At 32.1% G+C, this 22,847-nt stretch overlaps 1 protein-coding gene across 1 annotated transcript; it reads right to left on the bottom strand.

The window, feature by feature from the left end:
* Window positions 1–213: 213 nt before the first annotated feature.
* LOC143049974 (ribosomal protein S6 kinase 2 beta-like) lies at window positions 214–20,812 on the bottom strand. Its single transcript, XM_076223755.1, has 21 exons — window positions 20,670–20,812; window positions 19,199–19,234; window positions 18,847–18,966; window positions 17,320–17,401; window positions 16,625–16,705; window positions 16,149–16,228; window positions 15,351–15,457; window positions 14,661–14,841; window positions 13,109–13,179; window positions 12,443–12,531; window positions 11,262–11,429; window positions 10,754–10,884; window positions 10,121–10,171; window positions 8,926–9,000; window positions 8,135–8,224; window positions 7,166–7,324; window positions 5,366–5,527; window positions 3,468–3,544; window positions 2,132–2,249; window positions 1,005–1,139; window positions 214–614 (listed from the first exon to the last, which is right to left on the bottom strand). The coding sequence occupies exons 1-21, from the start codon at window positions 20,727–20,729 to the stop codon at window positions 489–491; spliced, it is 2,199 nt and encodes a 732-aa protein (XP_076079870.1). The 5' UTR covers window positions 20,730–20,812; the 3' UTR covers window positions 214–488.
* Window positions 20,813–22,847: the final 2,035 nt, after the last annotated feature.

Here is a 22,847-nt window from a genome sequence, read left to right as displayed (position 1 = left end):
CATACCAGAGAATCAAATACACTTGATTTTTATCAGGTACTTTGATACATAAACAAGACATGTAGACCTTGGTAAGAATGGTTGCTTCAAAAATTTGGATAAAAATATAATCAACTTTTTGAAGAGAAAAAAAAGTTATGGAAATGTTTCAGTGAACAATGAATTTGAGACTTTAGTTAGCCTTATAATTGACATACTGTTCCTTTTCACCTACAAATAGTACTATCCTGTATAATACATGGACATTTGATTATCTAATTAAACATTAACACCTGATAAACAAATGTCCACGTTTTATTTCAGGGTTCAATATACACGATGCAAAGAAATGTCTGAGTCTGAGAAAAGTGGCACTATCTGTATATAAATTGTGACCTGTCTTTCCCTTTTTACTGAAATGGCTGATAAAGTACAGATTGTTGTTGATTTGGTCAACACACATCTGATCACGAGTCCTGAAGGTTAGTATGACCATGCTAGGAAGACAATCACACTGCTGTAGAACTGTTTGACCTATTCTTGCCTCGTCTTTGTGCTAAACGGGAGGCACCAACTGGTTCTAGAACAGGCTTTGGCGAATTGTTGAGAGCATTGAACATAGCCCTAACTTCACCCTGTAAATAGATAATGGTTCTGTATAATATGATCATTGCTAATTTAAATTAAAAAAAATAGTGACATTGTATTAAACTGTTTATTTCAGAATGTTCCTTATAATAATAACTACATTATGAAAATTCTGTAAATGGTAAAATTTTCACACTTATTTACTTTTTTTGCAAAATGGAAAATGCACAAAAAACTTTTTACAAATTGAGTCTATACACATGAAAGGCACTTTTTTAGTTTATTCATCTAATACTGATTTTCATTTGATTAAGTATAAATCATCTCTAGAAATAGACCTAACTTGTGACAATGTTGTTTATGATTTCAGCAGCAAATCACCCTTCAGTACTTCAATGAGAAAGGTGACAATGGGATGGATTTGTTTCAAGTCTTACCTTAAGTGTAGGTCCATTTAATATCAATTGTTTATCTGACAAATCTTCTCGCTGAGCAATCCATGGATGATTGAGCACTTGGGTAGCAGAGAGACGCCTCGATGGATCAACATGTAACATTTTTTGTACCAAATCCTGAAATCACAAACATTTGTTCATCAGTTTCTCATGTATAAAGTTGTTGAATTTCAATATTTCCACTTAACTAAGAATACCTTTTCAGAATTTTACAGCTTGGAATATTTTTTCACATGTTGCAGAAATTTTATTTCAATTTGTTTACCTTCATGTGTTTAGGCACTAAAAATAAATGCTGGCAATGATATTATACGCGTGAAATTAATTTTCAATAGAAGTCACAAGAATTTTCAATTAAGGTGGTACCTAACACTACAACTCTGTAAAATCAGATAAACATTTTAATTACGTTGTGTTGTTTAGGGAATATAAAGCTTCTTGATGATCAAAATAAGTGTTTGTCGAACTGCTATATAACCACTGTATTTTTTCTAATAAAACGATTGGTTTAAATTTTTTGAAATTTTTATATTTTTGTCAAAGGGTCAAAGTAAATACTTTGTCAAAATTTTATGAAAATTAAACGAGCCAAATTAATTTTTGGTTAAGGTGTTGGGTACCACCTTAAGTTCAATGGCTATAATTAGATATAAGAAGATGTAGTTTGAATGCCAATGAGGCAACTCGCTATCCAAGTCACAATTTGTAAATGTAAACCATTATAGGTCAAGGTACGGTCTTCAACATGGAACCATGGCTCACACGGAACAGCATGCTATAGACGGACCCTACATTCATGTATCTAAAAAAATGATGCATTTTTCAGGAGATATTTATAGATTATTGTTGATAATCTCAAAGAGACCAATTGTATCGCTTGAGCCGGTATGGCAAGAGAAAAGCAATTGAGTTGAGATGACCAATGATCATCTGTTTATTGCTATTTTACCTATGATGCATGGTCAATTTCATGTCAATTTTATTAGCAACGCAACATACTCTCTTACTTCTATCGAAAAATTTTCATTTCACTCGACTCCGCTGAGAAAGGAAATTATCAGTCAGTAAGATCAAAGGCAAATTTCGTAAAAAAGCATCAATAAACATACCTTTGCTCCTTCTGATACACTATCCCAATTGCCACCACTAATTTTAAACTTTCCAACGCCAATCCGGGACAAGATATCATTGGGTGTGTCGTTTGGACCATTTGCAAATGGAGTATGTCTGTAATGAACAAAATCATACACCACAATAAAACAGCAGGTCAAATTTTAACCGATTCCATTTTTATAGTTTCAAAGTGATTTAGCATATTTCAATTACTAACATGTTTGAACTATGTATACATGGTATAGGGGACTCAATTCTGACCTGATGAACTTATACATCTGATTATGTAGTTCCTGATTGTTATATAATTGTTTCTGATTATGTAGTTCCTGATTGTTATATAATTGTTTCTGATTATGTAGTTCCTGATTGTTATATAATTGTTTCTGATTATGTAGTTCCTGATTGTTATATAATTGTTTCTCAAAGTTCAATCAAAATGAATATTTGCCTTAATGTCATGAATAAAATTGAGAATAGAAACCAGGAATGATTGTTTGATGTCTTTTTCTCATACCTTTAATGGTTTTATCTTGATGTAAAAACTTTGTATGAATTATCAGAATATAAAAGGTGCCAATACTTATTCATGTTTTCCCCATTTTATTGTAGGACATTGTCTCATGTGTTCTAAGACTCCTAGAACAATTTTGACCTTTGACTTGTATTTTTCCCCCTAATACAAATACAAGGTACTTGTAAAGTTTTTCCATGGTATGGAGTGTATTTGTTCAGTTTTCCCCTTAAAAAAAAGGTGTGTACTTGTAAAATTTTCCCCTTGTAGAAATGGAGTTTACTTGTAAAGTTTTCCTCTTGTAGAAATGGGGTGCATGTGTAAAATTTTGCCTCAAGTATAAATGGAGTGTACTTGTAAAGTTTTCCCCAGTAGAAATGGGGTGTACTTGTCAAGTTTTCCCCAAGTAGAAATGGAGTGTACTTGTAAAACTTTCCCCCACTAGAAATGTAGTGTACTTTGTTAAGTTTTAACATGGGAGGAATAGAATGTAGTTGTTTTAAGTTTTCACACTGTGGAAATGGAGGGTACTTGTTAAGTTTTCGCCTGGGAGAAATTGAAAGTACTTGTAAAGTTTTCCCCCAGTGGAAATGAAGTGTACTTGTAAATGTTAAGTTTTCCACTGTAGAAATGGAGTGTATTTGTAAAGTTTCCCCCAGTAGAAATGGGGTGTACTAGTAAAGTTTCCCCCTGGTAGAACTGGAGTGTACTTGTAAAGTTTTCCCCTGGTAGAAATGGAGTGTACTTGTCAAGTTTCCCATGGCAGTCATGGATTGTACTTGTCAAGATTTCCCCAGGTATACACAGTAAGTACTCACCCTGCTAACATGGTATATAACAATACACCCAAACTCCAGATATCACAGGCTGCATCATACCCCTGTCTTTTTAGCACCTTAAAAATAAAGAAATATAACTGTAATGATTGCAGTCAAATTAATTAAAAAACAAGTCAACAATTCACTTTTGGTCAACATACATATTATCACAACATTTAATTGAAAAAGACCAGGACTAGATGCCTATAATATTATGTATATTCTACTTAACTAAAACCCTAAGGGCTTCTCCTGAACTTTTATTCATGCAAATTATTTATTAAACATGCATTCTTTTATCTATATATCTTCTTTTTATTGAACTGTACAATACTCATTATACAAATCTGACTTTTACAGTTGTATATAAAGACTATGATTTATAATTATTATAGAATAACGACAGTTTAGACCTTTCCAAGGTATTTGGATAAAATTGTGTAGTCTTTTGAAAATGTAGTTCTGAATACAGTAAGAGTAGATAAATCACACAATGTCAGACCCCAACACACTGAGATATCACTCTCCCTGTAGGTGTATTACACACTCCCAAATCCTCAGGTGGGTGACTATACTAGAGTCTACTCTTACCTTAGATGTTAAATATGAAACTGTACCCGTCTAAAAAGAATTAACCAGTGCAATTTAGTATGATCAACTCAAGAAATAAACACACTTTTGAAGGTTGGGATACACACTTTTTTTAGTAGCCCATGACCATGCATATAATTTGAACACTCTTCTAATGGCTTAGACTAAAAACTGCCCATCCACCTATATTTTTCTTGTCCCTGTTATTTACAAACTGTCTTTACACAGCCTTACAACTTATTGTATTATTCTTTCCACGATGCAAGAGGACAAACACATTTTGGTAGAATAATTTTAACAAACATTTTCACAACAAAAACATTTTATTTTAATTTCTTTTTATAGTTTACTTACATACTTATAATGAACTTTCACTTTCACTTTCAGTTGCTATTAATAACGTTACTTAACATTGTAACATTGTGACATTTAAATTTTCATAACCCGATTTTGTACTTCGGCATGATCTTATGTATTGTTTTTATCCTGATGAAGGTGCCCTAGGCACCGAAACATGTTGATCAATAAATTTCTGCAGCAGTCCCTAAAGACTCTCTACATTGTCCCCGTTATGTAATTTTTGGAAAAGCCTTAAAAAAATCTTTTTTGAGATTCTTTAAGTTTTGAATGTAAATAAATCAGATTAACTACCTAATTTTTCACATACAGATTATATCCCATGAGACATATAAACAAATTTAAATGATACCATAAGACTTTGTTCTTTTACTCTACACAACATTAAAATGTGTTCTAAACAAAAACGCCCAAATATTTAGAGGGTCAACCTACAGAAGGGAGTACTAAACAGTTGGAACAAGAGATGATATTAAGAAGTAATGTTTGTTTCTATAGGTTCATTATACAAAAGAAGAATGTTTCTAAATAAAACTACAGCTGAAATATGACAGATTTCATATAAAATACATGAAGATTACCAGGTGCTCCTGATATCCTGAAATAAGTAGTGTTCTCAATAAAAAAGTTTGTGAGTTTCCAATAAATTCTACCTTTTGTTATGTTTATTTTTATATAATCACAGACTTGTTTTCCTAATAGTTATGTTTAAAAGGAGATCTAAAACATCTTCAATTGATGAAACTATTGAATGGGGACCATTTTTATGCATTATCTATGTCTAATATTGAACATATATATCGAGTCAACAAAAGTAGATTTCTTTGGAAAAGTAAATTCTTATGTAAATTTTTTTACTAAACAGCTGTTTTCACTCTATATAACTATAAAATTGTAGGCTGTCAACCACTAGACCATCAAGGTGGAGCTAATGACAACAAAACCCCTACCTCAGGTGCTACAAAATTTGCTGTATAACATGGTGTCATCAATAAGCCATTATCTGCTCTCAACTGTTTGGCAAATCCAAAATCACAAATACGTAGACTATCAGGTGAACCACTTGTATCTGCATACAATATGTTAGATGGCTTTAAATCTCTATGAACAACCTAAATTAGAATGCAATAGCTTTAAATCTCTATGAACAATCACAAGAGTGCACACGCTGAAAAGTCTCGCCTTCTATACTAATCATTGATATTATGTTGATAGTCCTAAGTATAAAGCTAAGCTTTATTACAACTGTCACATAAACTTAACCAAGATAACTAAACAAAGACCAATGAACCTTGAAAAAGAGGTCCAGGTCAGATGAACCATGCCAGGCAGACAGGTACAGCTAACAATGCTTCTATACAACATATATAGTTGACACATTACTTATAGTTTAAGAAAAATAGACCAAAACACAAAAACTTAACACTGTGCAATGAACCGTGAAAATGAGGTCACGGTTAAATAAAACCTGCTCGACTGACATAAAGATCATAAAATATTTCCATACACCAAATATAGTTGACCTATGGCATATAGCATTAGATAAAAAGACCAAAACTCAAAAACTTAACTTTGACCACTGAACCATGAAAATGAGGTCAAGGTCACATGACATCTGCCCGCTAGACATGTACACTTAACAATCATTCCATACAACAAATATAGTAGACCTATTGCATATGGTATGAGAAAAACAGACCAAAACACAAAAATTTAACTATAACCACTGAACCATGAAAATGAGGTCAAGGTCAGATGACACCTGCCAGTTGGACATGTACACCTTACAGTCCTTCCATACACAAAATATACTAGCCCTATTGTTTATAGTATCTGAGATATGGACTTGACCACCAAAACTTAACCTTGTTCACTGATCCATGAAATGAGGTCGAGGTCAAGTGAAAACTGTCTGACAGACACGAGGACCTTGCAAGGTACGCACATATGAAATATAGTTATCCTATTACTTATAATAAGAGAGAATTCAACATTACAAAAAATTTGAACTTTTTTTTCAAGTGGTCACTGAACCATGAAAATGAGGTCAAGGACATTAGACATGTGACTGACGGAAACTTCGTAACATGAAGCATCTATATACAAAGTATGAAGCATCCAGGTCTTCCACCTTCTAAAATATAAAGCTTTTAAGAAGTGAGCTAACGCCGCCGCCGCCACCGGATCACTATCCCTATGTCGAGCTTTCTGCAACAAAAGTCGCAGGCTCGACAAAAATTAGAATGCAACAGAATAATGTCATTTTGTTTAGGGTTTTCTAAAAGAAGTTCTTTAATATCCTGAAATTTTGACCTAACTGTAGTCTATATAATAAAACTATTATCTAAATTACTTTTAAAAATAAGAATACATATATATTTGTTTTTAACTTGACACTATTTCAAATCCCTGTAAAAAAAAATCTTGGTTCTTATTTCTTGTAAGTTTACATTGTACAGGGCTACCAAAAGAAATGTCAAATATGACTTTATGTAGTAACATGCTGAAATTCATTTAAATTATGAAGTTGTTTTTATTCTTATAACTTGATAATTTATGTTACAAAATATTTATATGCCTTCCCTGAGTACCAAGTATGATCAATGCAACAGCCCTAAATTAAAATCAGTCAACTCCAATTTTTTTTTAATACTAGCTTCTTAGAACATGATTTACTTCATATGGCTTAATATACAATTCACTCATATTTTTCATGCCTTAAGTGGCATATCAACAATCAATAGACTTACCCCATTAGAATGTAAATATTCAACTGTTTTCGTAACAACTTGTAGAACTGCACTAGCCTCTCTCTCAGAGAAAAATTTTTGCCGTAATATTTTGTCAAGAAGTTCTCCTCCTTGCATTAATTCTGTGACCATGTAAACTTTATTACCATTATCAAACACCTACAATAATTTGTTTGCAAACTTTAAATCATAAATGGTGAACATACTAGATAAACACATACAAAGGCTTTGTTTTTGTAATATTTTCATTATGAAGATATGACTTGCAGTTGTATTTTTATTGATTCAATGACTTTCAGTACTTTATCATGACCCATAATACAATTCAGATAACGTTTATAGACATTTGTTGAGGACTGACTATTGATCTCAATTCTTTTTTAATTTCATTATATCTTTAATCGCTTTTAAATTAAAACAAAAGTCAAGCACGATTTGTTAATCTGAACTATGAACTTTCCAAAAAATACTCTATAATTTACTCTTCTTTGGAAAGCAATCAATTATGTAGTTATTTGCATTAGTTTAGTTTAAACATATTTATTTATTGTGGATTGGGAAACAAGTTTTGCAACTTATATTAATCCCTTTCCACTTTGCGGGTGCGAGTTCTGCCTTGTAGCGGCATTAGCTTACTCTTTTTCGAAATCTACAAGGGTGTCTTTAACGTGCAAGAGATATGCCTCTCTCTTAACACCGGGTCAGCCATTTATCGTCCCCTTCCGACAAACTATCATTGTTTCCTCAAGACCATACTCGCAAATGGTGTCGAGGGAGAGCCGAAAATTGAGTTTTTGAAATTTTCATCCCAAACGGGAATCGAACCAGGAACTTTTGTGGTAGTAGTCCGATGCACTATCCACTACACTACGGCTCTCTATTATTACGGTTATTTGCATTAGTTGTGTTGTTGTTGATGTTTTTGTTTCTAGAACAGGAACTGTTAAGCTAATTTTTCTAAATACTTACATCACGTAATCGAATTATGTTACGATAGTGACCAAATCGTAATAAAATTTCTACTTCTTCTGAAGGGTCCCTTTTTTCTTTTTCCATTATCTGAAATACAAATAAACATATTTGGAATTCAGATTTTATTAGGAAATAATAGTCTGTGTGAAACTTTCAAAGTAAAAACGTAGATTTTAATTCCCCCCCCCCCCCCCAGAGTGTCCTATAAAAAGTGAAAAATATTATAAGACAAAATTTGACAATTAAATAAAATGACTTCCTATAATTCCATAATAAAAATAAAGTGCATTAAATCAGATATATATACAGTTTTTTCCTGTCTAAATCTTGGTCTGCATATATCTTCTAGGCATAATAAAGCTTTTGACAAAATTTCATGAAAGTTTGACAAAGTTAATGATGTCTAAAAAAAACCTTTTCCACCGACTGAACCTTAAATGTTCACTCTGCTACTGACACTGCCAAGGATAGACTGTAGGATCACTATGTACACTTCTGTGACATAAATGATACAGTCTCCAAAAAAAAAAATCAAAAAAATCTTTTCTATGTTATTGTTGTTAAAGCAAACCTGTACTACTGTATGAATTTGAAATTTTGACTAGAGTATAATCTGAATACTGATTACAATCACAAGTCAGGTCTGTTTAGAGAATATACAAGACTGAATGGTGCTTGCTTAACATCAAGTGGTAATTTAGATATTAATGGTTTAAGTACAAAATGATTATCTAAAACAGCCATATATACATTCCTTAAAAGCCTTCTTATATTTTAACAAGACCTACCTTTACTGCATAACTCTGCCCTGACAACTTGTGGATACATCTCTTGCATACAGAGTAAGAGCCTATTCCTATATCCTTAAATATATACATAAATAAATGTAAACAGCTGTGCCAAGAGAGCATGATACACCCTTATTGTGCTAAAAGAAATTGTTGCAAAAAAATGAAATAAAAGTCAAAATCAGAAGCAAAAAAAAAAAGACCAGAAAAACATGCATGAGGATAGAAATATTAGATTTTTTTTTAAAATGAACATTTCTCGTTTTTTATAAACATAAGACCATTGGTTTTCCCGTTTGAATGGTTTTACTCTAGTAATTTTTGGGGCTCTTTATAGCTTCCTGTTTGGTGTGAGCCTAGGTTCCATGTTGGAAGACTGTACCTTGACCTATAATAGTTGACTTTTACAAATTGTGATTGGATGGAGACTAGTCTCATTGGCACTCATACCACATCTTCCTATATCTATGTTATTCACCTGTTCCAACAAGTAAGTAAAATTTCCGGTATATAAATACAAACAAATTCCAATTATGGTACAACATGAATTTTTTTTTTTTTTTACTGAAATCTGACAATTCAAGTCCCTTATTTCTGGAAGAAATGGAGTTTCCTTTAAAATTTGGAGCTATCACAAACATTTTTGACTAAAGCAATAGACTATTATAATAGAGTAAATGCCTTATTTCAAAAAGATAAAATTCCTGTCACTCTAGAATGACAAGGCCAAAAATATTTCAAAATTGAAAGTGAGCTTTCTTCTGTAAATCCTAATGTATTTAATTTACATGAGAATAAGTTAAATCAAATTTGAGTTATCATATGCAGTATGACCATGATGCATGCTACACCTTTATTTGTGCATATTGAAATTATTGCCAAAAATTGATTAGAAGGCATTTAACCAGAAGAAAATTAATTATTCCCAGCTTAGTATATTTCTAGGATTTTGATTGGTTAACGCACGTCATAACAAAACCCATCACCCCCGAGTGTTGCTAACCCATATCCCCGGTCCTACATTGCTACCCATTACATCGGGGAAATTCCTTAGTTCCATGGTACCCTATACACCCTTCGGCTGCGCATCAGGGTGTACTTGGATACTTCAGGGTGTTAATAAAATATCCATATCTACGGATATGAACGTAGATAACTTATAATGTCCCTGTAGAAAAACAACATCAAATCTTACCTCTTTCATTTCATATTCTTCAGAAAATGATATGGCCTTGACACCAGGCAGCTATAATGATATAAATAGACAAATAACATTAACACAAATATCTTATTTATTACTGAGATTTATTTCAGGTTTTGCTAAAAGTATGCATTCTCTCCGGTCATTAATGTTGAAATATGAGGTACCCTTGACAGCTGTTAATTTAGTTGTGTATATATTTAAAAGAATGTGTAGTCATAAAAGCTACAATATTTTCGTTGTTTTGAAGATATTGTCTCAGTATTAAGCTTTCAGTGTCTAACCTAAACGTACAACTGACTGGTGTAAGCATTCCCACAATCATGCTGTAAAAGTTTTATTTTAAATGATAGCAGTTACAAAATCTCTATATCAAGAGTTTGTTACAATGTTGTCATTGACTGAGAACATCGTCTTAATAAATAAGAGATGTTTACTAAACTAATAAATCAAGTTCCAGTGGGAAATTTGCAAAAAATACCAATTGAGCATCTTAACAATATAGAACTTTTAATGTGAAGCGTTGATTGGTCCAGAATCTAGATAGCAAGTTGTGAATCACATATCTGTCAAAACCATACAAAGGTTCATTGTTGGTTTAATTCTTTTTTAAAACTGTAAACTTACATTTTTCAGATTGTGATTGTCCAATAATGGATTCTTAACCTCATGGTTGTCATCTAATAAAGCTGGTGCCACAAAACTGAAGCCTCTGAATAATTCATGAGCTGTAGCTGATGGTGGGATACCAGGGGAATCTACAAGACATTTCTGTGTTACACAAATTGTTTTTCAGATTAATAATCTGTAACATACAGTATTTTCATATTTTCAACAAATAAAAGAGACCAAATTTAAACATAACAATATAAATTATAACTTATTACTCTGTTATTTCAAGCTCTTGACATTTTGTTAAAAATTTCATCAGATCTGTTTTTTTTAAATTACTCAATAAAGTTTGTAGACATTCATAACACCTTTAAAATGGAACTCAACTGTACATTATTTCATATTAATGTAAACATTATCAAAGATTTACAATTGAATCAGTTAATACATGTATCTGAAATTTGGCAGAGTGTATATGTTGTTTCTTCAATGACGAAGGTTTGTTGTAGTCTTAATAAATTACCTTTTGGAGTTCTGGATGTAAATTCTTGGTCAAAATAAAACGCATCGTCTGTTTGTACTACTGCTGGCTTAAAAGGTGGGTTTAATATTTTTTTATACAGTTTATCAAAATCTATGGTGGAAAAAAATGGTTGTTTCTTCATATCTTCTATGCCATTGGCACCTGTCCCTAAATAAAAAAGTTTGTCAACATTAAAATTGATACTGTAAACCGGAAAATTTTCGCGCCGTCTTTATTCCGCAATTTACTAACACAATCCAAATTCGCGCCGTTTTGAATTGGCGATTTCCCTGGCCTATATAAATATTTTCATAAATGATTTGAAAGTGATATCTAAAATCAAGTGATAAAATCAATCAGATATCTCTTGTTTTCGGTTCATTAATGATAAAGTAGATTACAAGTTTGTCATGTTTGCTTGTAAAAACACATACACAATACAGAAAAGTAGACTTAATTAGGATTGAATTAAGATAAAATGCTCCCAGGATTAATGATAATTAATCGATCTTTTGATCTGATTAATCTGTGTAGTAGATACTTCTATTACTGATTGACATGTATCACTAACATAATTGCAATGAGTATTGTTTACATAACAATTTTCGTTATGTTTGCTTCCGTGTTTATGGTGCACTGTTTGCATTAAATTCATAACTTCTAACACTGCTTTTCATTAACAGTTATGATTTCAGTTATATATGTGTCGTCTATAAAATCTGTGTTATTCAGTAGTCCTATATATATTTTATTCATATGCGTAGATATATGAAGATGTGGTATGAGTGTCAAAGAGATAACTCTCCATCCAATTCACAACTTGTAAACGTAAATGTAATAAAAAGAGTTTCCTTGATTTTTTGCGGTCGTTTTATTTTCGCGTTTCTATTCTTACCGCGAAAATAAAACTACCTCGAAAATTTCCCTGTTTACAGTATATCAATGGCATAAGAAAACATGTAAGAATTTCTGACATGAATAAAAATTATGACAAAAAATAACCAAGTAATGAGAAAAAGAAAATGAGTTGTCTAGCCGCTACCACAACAAGATAAGTGATTCTTTCCTTCAGAAAATTCAGACTAGACATAATGAAAATGTTTCAGTAAAAATTTCACATATTTAGCTGTAAAATTTTAACAGTCCTTTAAATGGATAGAATTTGGTACATAATAACTTACCTAATCTATTAGCTGGATTTCTTTTAAATAAACATCTTAGTAATCCTTGAGCTTCTGGACTTAAGAACTGTGGCATACCTAATTTGGCTCTGAAAATATTCAAATATTGTAAAAATTTGCTCAGAAAATATTCAAATATTGTTAAAATTGTCACTGAAAATATTCAATATTGTAAAATGTGGCCCTGAAAATATTCATATATTGTAAAATTTGGCCCTAAAAATATTCAAATATTGAAAAATTTGCTCTGAAAATATTCAAATATTGTAAAAATTTGCTCTGAAAATATTCAAATATTGTAAAAACTCGGATGAGAATTGAAAAAATTTCTGCAAACTGTACAACAGAGTACCAAATAAACACTTGTGTTAAAAGTCTCAATCCTTAAATATCAAATTGTGTCTTTTGTTTAAATGAATTTATCTATAATTAAAATGTATAATTTTTATTTTTTTTCAGGAATGACTATGTTTGATGAATAGTGGTTAAAATCATCAAAAATTAAGACAATGTGGACAATATAAGCATTAAAAAAACAATCATTCCTATAATGTCTTGGTGATAAATGATTTCATCTCCTGACATTTTATCATTGTTATATTCAAAAACACAATATCAGGGACACTGAAATTTTCAATTAGCAAGAAATATTTGAATTGAGCTTACTTCAATATTTGTGTCATAGTTTCCTTTCTGTTGGCCCCTTGGAATGGTAAAGCACCTGTCAACATTTCAAACTAAGAAAAATAAAAAAAATATAAAGTCAATAATTGCAATTTTCTTCACATCAAAATTATCAAGCCCTGCAGGTTAAATAATGGTTCATACACTTTGACTGTTTTGTATACTGTGGATTCATTTATTTTGGTGGGTATCAATTATCAAGGATTGAGGAAAACTTACATTTTGGTGGATATTTGATTGCATGGCTGTGCTTTTTCTGCATAGTTAGCCTAGATAGAAAATTTGTAATTCGTAGAACATTTGAAATCATGGTTCACCTGTACACACAACAATTGGTGTCCAACGAAAAATAATGAATCCACGGTAGTCAATAATTGCATAATTTCTTCATATTAAGATTATCAAGCCCTGCAGATTCAATAATGGTTCATACACTTGGGACCGTTTTGTATAGTTTACATGTTGTAGTGCTGCCATCTGTATTAAACATACAAAGAACAAGACATTGGCATACCAAAAGTGTTCCCCCTTAAAACATATGTAATTAACAAGTATTTATAAATCTATGCAGAAGTTTAAAAGCCAACAGGTGAAGACTGAGGAGATAGAAGCAAAATGAACGACGATCTCAGGTGCTCAGGAAGCCTGAAGGGTAACAGGAAACAGCACAAATATTTTTATACATTTGCTGGTGAAATATATCTGAACATTTCTCAGCTTTTGTAACATGGGTTTGTTAATCAGTATTTATCAATCACCTTTTTTTCAATGTTAATCACTCTTCACCAGAAAGATTTCTTAACACCTTGTGTGTACTGACATAAGATTGTATAACTAATTAACAAAACCACCATGAACTTACCATAAGAACCCCATATGACCACCAATCTGCTGCAGTACTGTGACCCTTTCTATTGACACCAACTTACCATAAGAACACCATATGACCACCAATCTGCTGCAGTACTGTGACCCTTTCTATTGACACCAACTTACCATAAGAACACCATATGACCACCAATCTGCTGCAGTTCCCCGTGACCCTTTCTATTGACACCAACTTACCATAAGAACACCATATGACCACCAATCTGCTGCAGTTCCGTGACCCTTTCTATTGACACCAACTTACCATAAGAACACCATATGACCACCAATCTGCTGCAGTTCCGTGACCCTTTCTATTGACACCAACTTACCATAAGAACACCATATGACCACCAATCTGCTGCAGTTCCATGACCCTTTCTATTGACACCAACTTACCATAAGAACACCATATGACCACCAATCTGCTGCAGTTCTGTGACCCTTTCTATTGACACCAACTTACCATAAGAACACCATATGACCACCAATCTGCTGTAGTTCCGTGACCCTTTCTATTGACACCAACTTACCATAAGAACACCATATGACCACCAATCTGCTGCAGTTCTGTGACCCTTTCTATTGACACCAACTTACCATAAGAACACCATATGACCACCAATCTGCTGCAGTTCTGTGATCCTTTCTATTGACACCAACTTACCATAAGAACACCATATGACCACCAATCTGCTGCAGTTCCGTGACCCTTTCTATTGACAACCTCAGGGGCCATGTACTCTACTGTACCACAAAAAGAATAGGTCTTCTTTTCTTCAAATACAGATTCTTTACTCAGTCCAAAGTCCGTTAATTTGATATGACCATCTGAATCAAGTAAAATGCTGAAAGACAAAAAAAGTTTATGCTTAATCAAATATTTCATTGTTTAACCTTTAAAAGTTGAATAAACTTGAATATTATCATTCTAAATGTACATGTAGAAAATGGCTAAATATTAAGGAAAATGGTTATGACGAACATTATGACTATTCTTCCTACATTAAATTCTGTAACACCAGCATGAGGTCAATTGGCTCCAATTAAATTGCTAAACAATTTGTTCTTACTGTGACATAATACTGTGGATTCATCATTATTCGTTGGATACCAATTTTCGTGGATTTCGTGGCACAGTCTAACCACGAAATTAAATATTCAACGAATGATAATTTTTCTATAGGTTTGTATGCAGACCTCAGCAAAACCACGAAATTAAATATCCACGAATATGCAAGTTTTTCTTAATCCACGAAAATTGGTACCCACGAAAATAAATGAATCCACAGTATTAGCAGTGTGACATAGGCAGTAGGCAATGTCTAGGAATTTGTTGAAAGTCGTCTATACTCACTTCTCTGGCTTCAGATCTCTGTAGACAATACCAACTGAATGTAAATGATCCAAGGCCATAGCCAGCTCAGCCAGGTAAAACTTCACATCCTCTTCAGTAAACATCACCTAATATACACACACAAATTAACCATACATTTTTACACAACATTTTACTCAAAATTGATTTTTGAAGGCATGTTTTTTTACCAAAATATTATTAGAGATTTGATTGCTCACAAACCATTGCAAACCACTAAATAAGAAAAATAATGGCTCAAAAAATAAACTTTAGTTTTAAATATTGCATTACTGAAAATTCAGTATTTGTCAAAAGAAAATAGAAACACTGATGACCATTGTTTTTAATCAATTCTGGAAAGTGTTATTGAAAAATTTAAAATTGATGGTGAAGAAATTTTCATACAGCTTTAGGAGTTGTAGCTCAAAAAGGGGTTGAATAAAGACCACATCACACAAAGTATTTAACATTAAGGATACTCTAAGCCCTGATTATTATTAATCAAACATAATCAATATGAAAATTTATTACAGAAACATTTAATAAAATTCAAGTTTCATCAAATTAAAAAACTAAATTAGACACAGTATAATCATCATTGGTCTTCCATTGTTTTTTTCCACACAGTTTGTACAAATTAAACAAAAATTATTTTAAAAGGTTATAATTTTATTCAATACCTACATTAATCAACAAACTATCCATCTATCCACAAAAATCAGGTATTCATTAAAATAATTTACTCTCGAGATGATATGATTTTTAGAATTGGCATCATGTATTTTTGACATGGCTTACCTCTTTAGACAATCTTGTAAACAGATCACCACCTCTTAAAAATTCCAAAATTAGGTACAACTTTCCTTCTGTCTGAAATGCTGCAAGAAATAATAGAAGAGCAATTGACAAAGGGACCCCTTCTTAATTCAAACATAATTGTATTAGCTTAACTGTACATTTTTTTCTATCACAGCAACAAATACTGAGTAAGAATGCAAACAATTGAAATATACAAAATATATTCATTCATCATCTAATTGCATATATCGGGTAATCGGATATTTTTAGCTGACATTTTGGGTATCTGATTGGCCAGTCTACTGTATAATGTATGTGTAATATATTATATATATATATTGCAATTCTTTTTTTAAACTTTCTCATACATGGGTTCATGAAATAGTGCCTTAGCAAGAACTCAGTGTATTTGTAATTTAATTAGGTCAAGCTTAATACAAAATACTATGTGTTGTAAAATATAGTAACAATCTTACCATAATGCAGTCTCACTACAAATGGATGATTAATGTCAGCAAGTATATCACGTTCCATTTTTGTTCTTTGGCGATCACGAACTGAAAACAAAAATTAACACAATAAGAAATCAAAAGAAATTAAATAAGTTTATTTAACTTTTTCTAAATTGAATCTTCAAATTTTTTTAGGAATATATTAATTGAAATAAAATTAAAATATATAATAAACTGTCTGGTTCAATGTATTCCTTTTACCAAAGTCATTTTGGCTTCCCTTAATACAAGCTGCAGTTACTGCAATGAAATCAAGGCATTGAAAGGAGTGTTCAAGATGGTGTTTTAGAGATGGCTAACTAGCGGAACTATCAGGGTTTTCTCATGGTCTTTTTTTTGTGCCAAAAAACAAATTTCTAAGTTAAAATGCAGAGTGTTGCCCGATAATGGAAAAGGTTAGAAAAGCCTGAAAAAATCAAAAAGGTGGACAATGTCACCCCTTTATGATTCTTTAACAAAATTGGTTAATGGACTGACAGCCTAAACCCCATTGGTTATCAATTCCTGATCATAATAACATTTATTTTTATTTTTTAGTCTGACTGTAAACTAAATAAAATACCCCGGTACAACATGTACAAGCAATGAGTCTAAATAACAATTCAATAAAAAAAATAATATACTCAAATTCTCAAATCCAATTTATAACAATAAAATACCTTTTAAAGTTGCCTTTTTCAAAACCTTCATAGCGTACAAGGTACCAGCATCAGCTCCTTTTATTTTTCTCACCAGGAAAACCTGCATATAATAAAATCAATGTTAAGGAGTAATGACTTGCATATCAAATAAAGTTATAAAGGTAAATAACTGAAGAATGGTTAAAATGATGCTACCCAAATTTGTTCTTATCTGTGTTTTGTGGCATAAGTATTGTGTACAAGTTTCATTACGTTTAAATTTGGTTGTGGCAAAGTAAAGTATGAGAACAGAAATGAAAAAATTGAGCAATTTTTCCATTTCTAGAACAGAAAAGTGACAGTCCTAATATTCAAACTTGATCTGTGTTTTGTGAAAATAAGCATTGTATAAAAGTTTTAAAACATTTAGTTCACACTAACTTAAGTTAAAGAATAGAAAAGAAAATTTCAGCAATTTTTTCCCTTTTTGTAAAGGGACATAACTCTGTAACGGTTAAGTGACACCACCAAATTCTAATTTGATCCGTATTTTATGGTAAGGCCAAATAAAAATATGTCTGTTTAAGGTTACATGCTTTAAAAAAATAGGGTTGGTAGGTCAGTATTTTCATTTTATTTTTTGTGACATGATTTTGAGTGTGCGGTTTCGTATTGTCATGGTCTGAGTTGATCATGGGCTGAATTTATCCGTAATTTTAATGATTGGATTACTTCCCTTTGTTATTGATTGGGAAAAAATGGTGGCAAAATGATTATTTCATCACATGAGTTGCGAATTTCCTTAAAACAGCTATCATATTCATGATTATGAACATTGGGATGTATTAGGCTACAATATCTTCACTTTTAACACGAGTTCAGTTCATTTTTCACTTTACAACGGAAATAAAATGGCTTAGGGTTGGCGCTCAAAATAGGGTTGGTCGGGTTACCGTAAACAGACATATATTTTTTTTGGCCTAATAAGCATTGTGTATAAGTTTCCTAACATTAAGTTAAGGCAAACTAAATAAGAGTATGGAAACAAACTTTATGATTATGGACGTACATACAGTTAGACAAGGGTAAAACTAAATCCCCCTCCCTTACAATAAAAAAAAATTACATGAAAAACACTTGAATATATATAGGTATCTTTGATCATTGAAAATAATAAAATCTATAAGACTTTCAGTCATGTCAACCGTCAACTTATAAATTAGTACAATTGCTTTCAGTTGAAAACACTAAGGAACTCTGTAATTTAGGAAAGTACTTACTCTATGCATTTAAGTGCAGGAATAATATTTAAGACCTATGTTTATTATATGTAGTCTGAAACTCTCAAACTGTATAATATGTAACTGATATTTCTGACGTTTGTTATTTATGTGTATGTTAATACTATACAAATTGTAAACTGTATATATATTTATGCATTTTATACTGATAAACTGTATTGTTTAAGGTAAATAAAGGATGAATGTCAGTGGCATTCTGCAATACATGTAATCGAACAAACATTTATCTACTCCAAACAAATCCTAAATAGTCAAAATATTGTACCTTTCCAAATGATCCTTGACCTAGAACCTTGAGCAAATCAAATGTAGATGGATCAACCTTTTCTCCATCCTTTGTTAATTCAGTCAAACAGATATTTCGCATCTGTGGATCATTGTCATTCTGTGGATAAAGCATATAATTCTTTACAAGACATCAGTTTAGAAATATAGCTTTACAACACACATTTGAAAATGAATTATCACCTTTTGAATAATAAAATATAGTAGGTTTGAATTTACAGTTCACATTTTAATAGTTTAAAGAACATTATCACAAAAATTTCATGATTTGCAGTCAAAACATGGTCTATAACAGAACAATTAGTGCACCTGGAAAATGAAACCAGTCTTACCTCATCTATAAGCATATCTTCAGTTGATCCTGTTTCCTGTAACAGAAAAAGTGATTTAAGTTAAAATCTCTTAACCAATTAATAATCATAGTCTGTCTGGATATTTCTAAAGCTAATTTATTGGAAAAACTAATTTATTGGAAAAGCCATATATATCGATTAAATATGAATGATCTACATTTGTGTTGTTATTTTTATAATTGGACCCAAATATGATGAATATTTTTCCCTTTAAGTTTTTCTACAACAGCAAAATGACCCCTTGCACAGTGGTAGTACAGTTCCTAATTTAAGAAATATTCCTCTTTCAAAACAGACAGCTTCGTGAACAGTTATGATAAATTGTTTTGGACCAGTGTGCAAATCAATAGAAATAATACAGGGAAGCAATAGTATTAATTAAAGCTTTGTGATCTTTGTGATATAATTTAAACATTTATCATATACTTAGCATTGATATGATAGCTTTTGCATATGTGTAATGAGCGGAAGTACACAAGCCATAATTTCCCACCTGGGCTGATAACCCATATCAGGTGCATCTTGTGCACAAAACCCATAATAGTGCCTCTCGTGCAAGTTACTTCCGGTGTTTCCGGTATTGGTTGTTTACTTTTCCATTGTGACGTCAGATGTTTTTTATGACGACGTCAAAATTTACGGGAACTTTTGTGGGGATAGTTTAATACTTGCTAACAAATGCCATTGACAATTATGAATCATTTTATAGTACAACAAACATGTCGTAAAACTCTTCCAAATTTTCAAAATGCCTCTATAGGAAATGTTACCATAAATATATAAGGAGTTAATGATGCTGTTGTTGGACAACTATAGTATATTTGATTCATAATTTTAATTTTCTTTATAAAATGTTTGACTGTTTTAGTTATTGCATTAGTTTATTTGCCTTACATAAAACTATTGTCGGAAGTATATGATAAAGTGATTAATACATGGCCTTTTCCATATCAGCCTGGGTATCATCCCTCGACCCATATCAGCACCTCGACTGTGTCTCGGGATGATACCCAGGCTGATATGGAAAAGGCCATGTATTAATCTCTATTTATCAATAAGGATATAAATGTTAAAAAAAATGTTATACCATGCTTCGTCAGAAAATGAGATCATTCATTTTTTTGTTGAACAAGTCTCAAGTTTCTCTGTTTATTTTTTGGTCCAAGGTGAGTGGTCCCAACCTGATGTTCTGAAGCATCTTGTTTGAATGTTACAGACATAGTCATAGGTCACTACAAAACTCTTGCCGCAGATTTGTTAAAACCTTAATTATTTAATGCTAGGGCACAATAGAGGGTTTTATAAAAAAAACATTGACTTATATCTCTATAAATATGTTAATGCCTAAGGCCATTTATCAGACTGGTTTGGAAATCATTTGGATGGCAACCGTTTGGTTTTAAGGAGAAATAAAATAGATGCGATATAGATTTTATATAAATTGACTAACAACATCATTGTCCGCCACTTCCATGGGCTTCCATGGATCAGCGTTTACTGCCAGTGGCATGCTTGGGCTGTAAAGAGGAATTTTGATTAATACAATATCCCCTGTCAACTTTCTTCCATTAAAATGGCGGCTTCCGACACGAGATAGAGGCCACCCACACTTCCGGTATGCGGAGAAAGAAAAGTGACAGTTGGCGGGAAATTAAATATTCGGCAATATGTTTTTTTTTTTACAAAAATTAAGTTTGCATGATTCTACTACTTTACTTTATCGTCAACTTTATCTAAACAAAGTAAAGGCCGTGGCTTTTTAACTGGCTCTGATTAAAATATCTTACAGTAACTATAGACTAATTCGCTATAATTGCTGGTGCGTGTATAAAACAATGAATTGTATATTTAAATATACAATTCCTTGCTGTAAAATAGTCAATTCTGTAGAAAAATGATATTTTGCCGGTTTGAATTATAATTGAATATTTTACTCAGAGGCGGCAAAATAGCAAATGCCGGTAAAATAGCCAGTCCCACTGCCCAAAATAAAATATGACAATAAAGGATCGATGTTACATATTTCAGAATAACGTTAAAGTTTATAAAAATACTAGAACACACCCGCGAAATCGCGGGCATATACAGCTTGTAAACTGTTGTAGGATGAATTTTTGTAAAAGATTTTATGACTGGAGAATTTATATAAGGTATCAAAAGCTTCCTTTTCCCCCAAAGTCCGTTATGTGTTTCCTTTCTGTTAAATTCAATTAGTTTTCGTGTTTCTCGTCTTATACCATAATTATTCTTCCCCTTTGCTACAATGCATTTGTATCACTATACACATCCTTGGTAAAAGTCAAATTAAATTAAAAATTTGCACCGCTTCAAACATGAAATAAATGAAACTGCTTCTAGACCATTATTATTCTTATAAAATGTGCTTCTAGGACAATCCATCAGTGCTTTTCCTTTTGAGAGCCCTATTAACATGCCAATTGTAGGATTTTAATCTCGTATAAATGACTAAGGCTCATTTGAGGGGTGGTCTGAGGGGCCCTGATCCCGAAATCCCGGGCTTAAAAACATGAAATCCCTAGGTGCGTCTTTTAACGAAATTCATATCCCGACATCCCGAAATTCGAAAAAAATATTCTCGCATCCCGTAAAGATCAATCCCGAAATCCCGAGCTTAAAAAAACCCGATCCCGACGTCCCGAATAAGTCCTGCCTCCCTCTAATCTCTACCCTACTTTCATTTTGGCCAAATCACTACTTTTACTTTCAACAATAAATTTTTATGCCCCCATTTATGGGAATTATGTTTTCCATGTATTTTGTATTGAAGGCCTCAATGAAAATTAAACTAGTTCTAATTGAGTTACCCTCTTTAAATAAAGAATTTATTATTATTATTATTATAGATGGTTTGTCAGCTGCTGATTCACTGGGGCGGATCCAGTCATTTAAAAAAGGGGGGTTTCCAACTATATGCTCCCATTCAAATGCATTGATCGTCCAAAAAAGGGGGGGTTCCAACCCCCGGACCCCATCCCCACTGGATCCGCCACTGATTCAGCTTCCATTATGATAATTAATGAGTTATCCTCATGACAAATGCATAGCAGCAAAGAACTATACATTACTACATTGCTAGATTCATCAAAGAACGATGATCTGGAACTCAAGAAAGCAAATCTCTAAAGTTCAAGTGATAACTGAGAAACAGAGGGAGATCATTTTATAATTATCGCGGGAGATATATCATTAGTCATTAATCTATCCAAAAAGGAAAAATTTCGATTGATGTGCAATCTGTGTCAATCCCATCAAACTTCTTATATTTCTAATTTCTCATCTTCATTATTCATTAATCATATCGGTTTTTGGTGGGGTATTTTACAATTCTTGCAGCAAATATTTATCATTGTTTGTAGAAGTCAATTCTTGTAAGATCTTGTAAGTGCCTAAATCCTTTTTTGTCAATTTCTATAAAATCTGGCACATATACACCTTTATGATCTTTTATCATCCAAGAAGATCACAAATCAGACCTTCGCTCCTTGAAGAATCACAAAAATACATTAAAGACGATATCATCAAACTGCAGACTTCGATCAACATCACATTGGTCAAGTTTGGTGGACAAACACTCGATATTCTAAAGGGTACTAATTACTTTGCATCC

The sequence above is a fragment of the Mytilus galloprovincialis genome, chromosome 10 (genome assembly GCF_965363235.1).
Source record: "Mytilus galloprovincialis chromosome 10, xbMytGall1.hap1.1, whole genome shotgun sequence".
Taxonomy (NCBI): domain Eukaryota; kingdom Metazoa; phylum Mollusca; class Bivalvia; order Mytilida; family Mytilidae; genus Mytilus; species Mytilus galloprovincialis.
Note: the sequence above shows the minus strand (reverse complement) of the source record. Positions and strands in the feature narration are given on the sequence as shown.

Coding starts and splice junctions, on each gene's coding strand:
- LOC143049974 (XM_076223755.1), bottom strand. CDS start 20,729: ATGCCACTGGCAGTAAACGCTGATCCATGGAAGCCCATGGAAGTGGCG. Junction 13,180..14,660: donor GGTCATATGGTGTTCTTATG/GTAAGTTGGTGT, acceptor TATTTTTCTTAG/TTTGAAATGTTGACAGGTGC. Junction 9,001..10,120: donor AAGAATATGAAATGAAAGAG/GTAAGATTTGAT, acceptor TATATATTTAAG/GATATAGGAATAGGCTCTTA.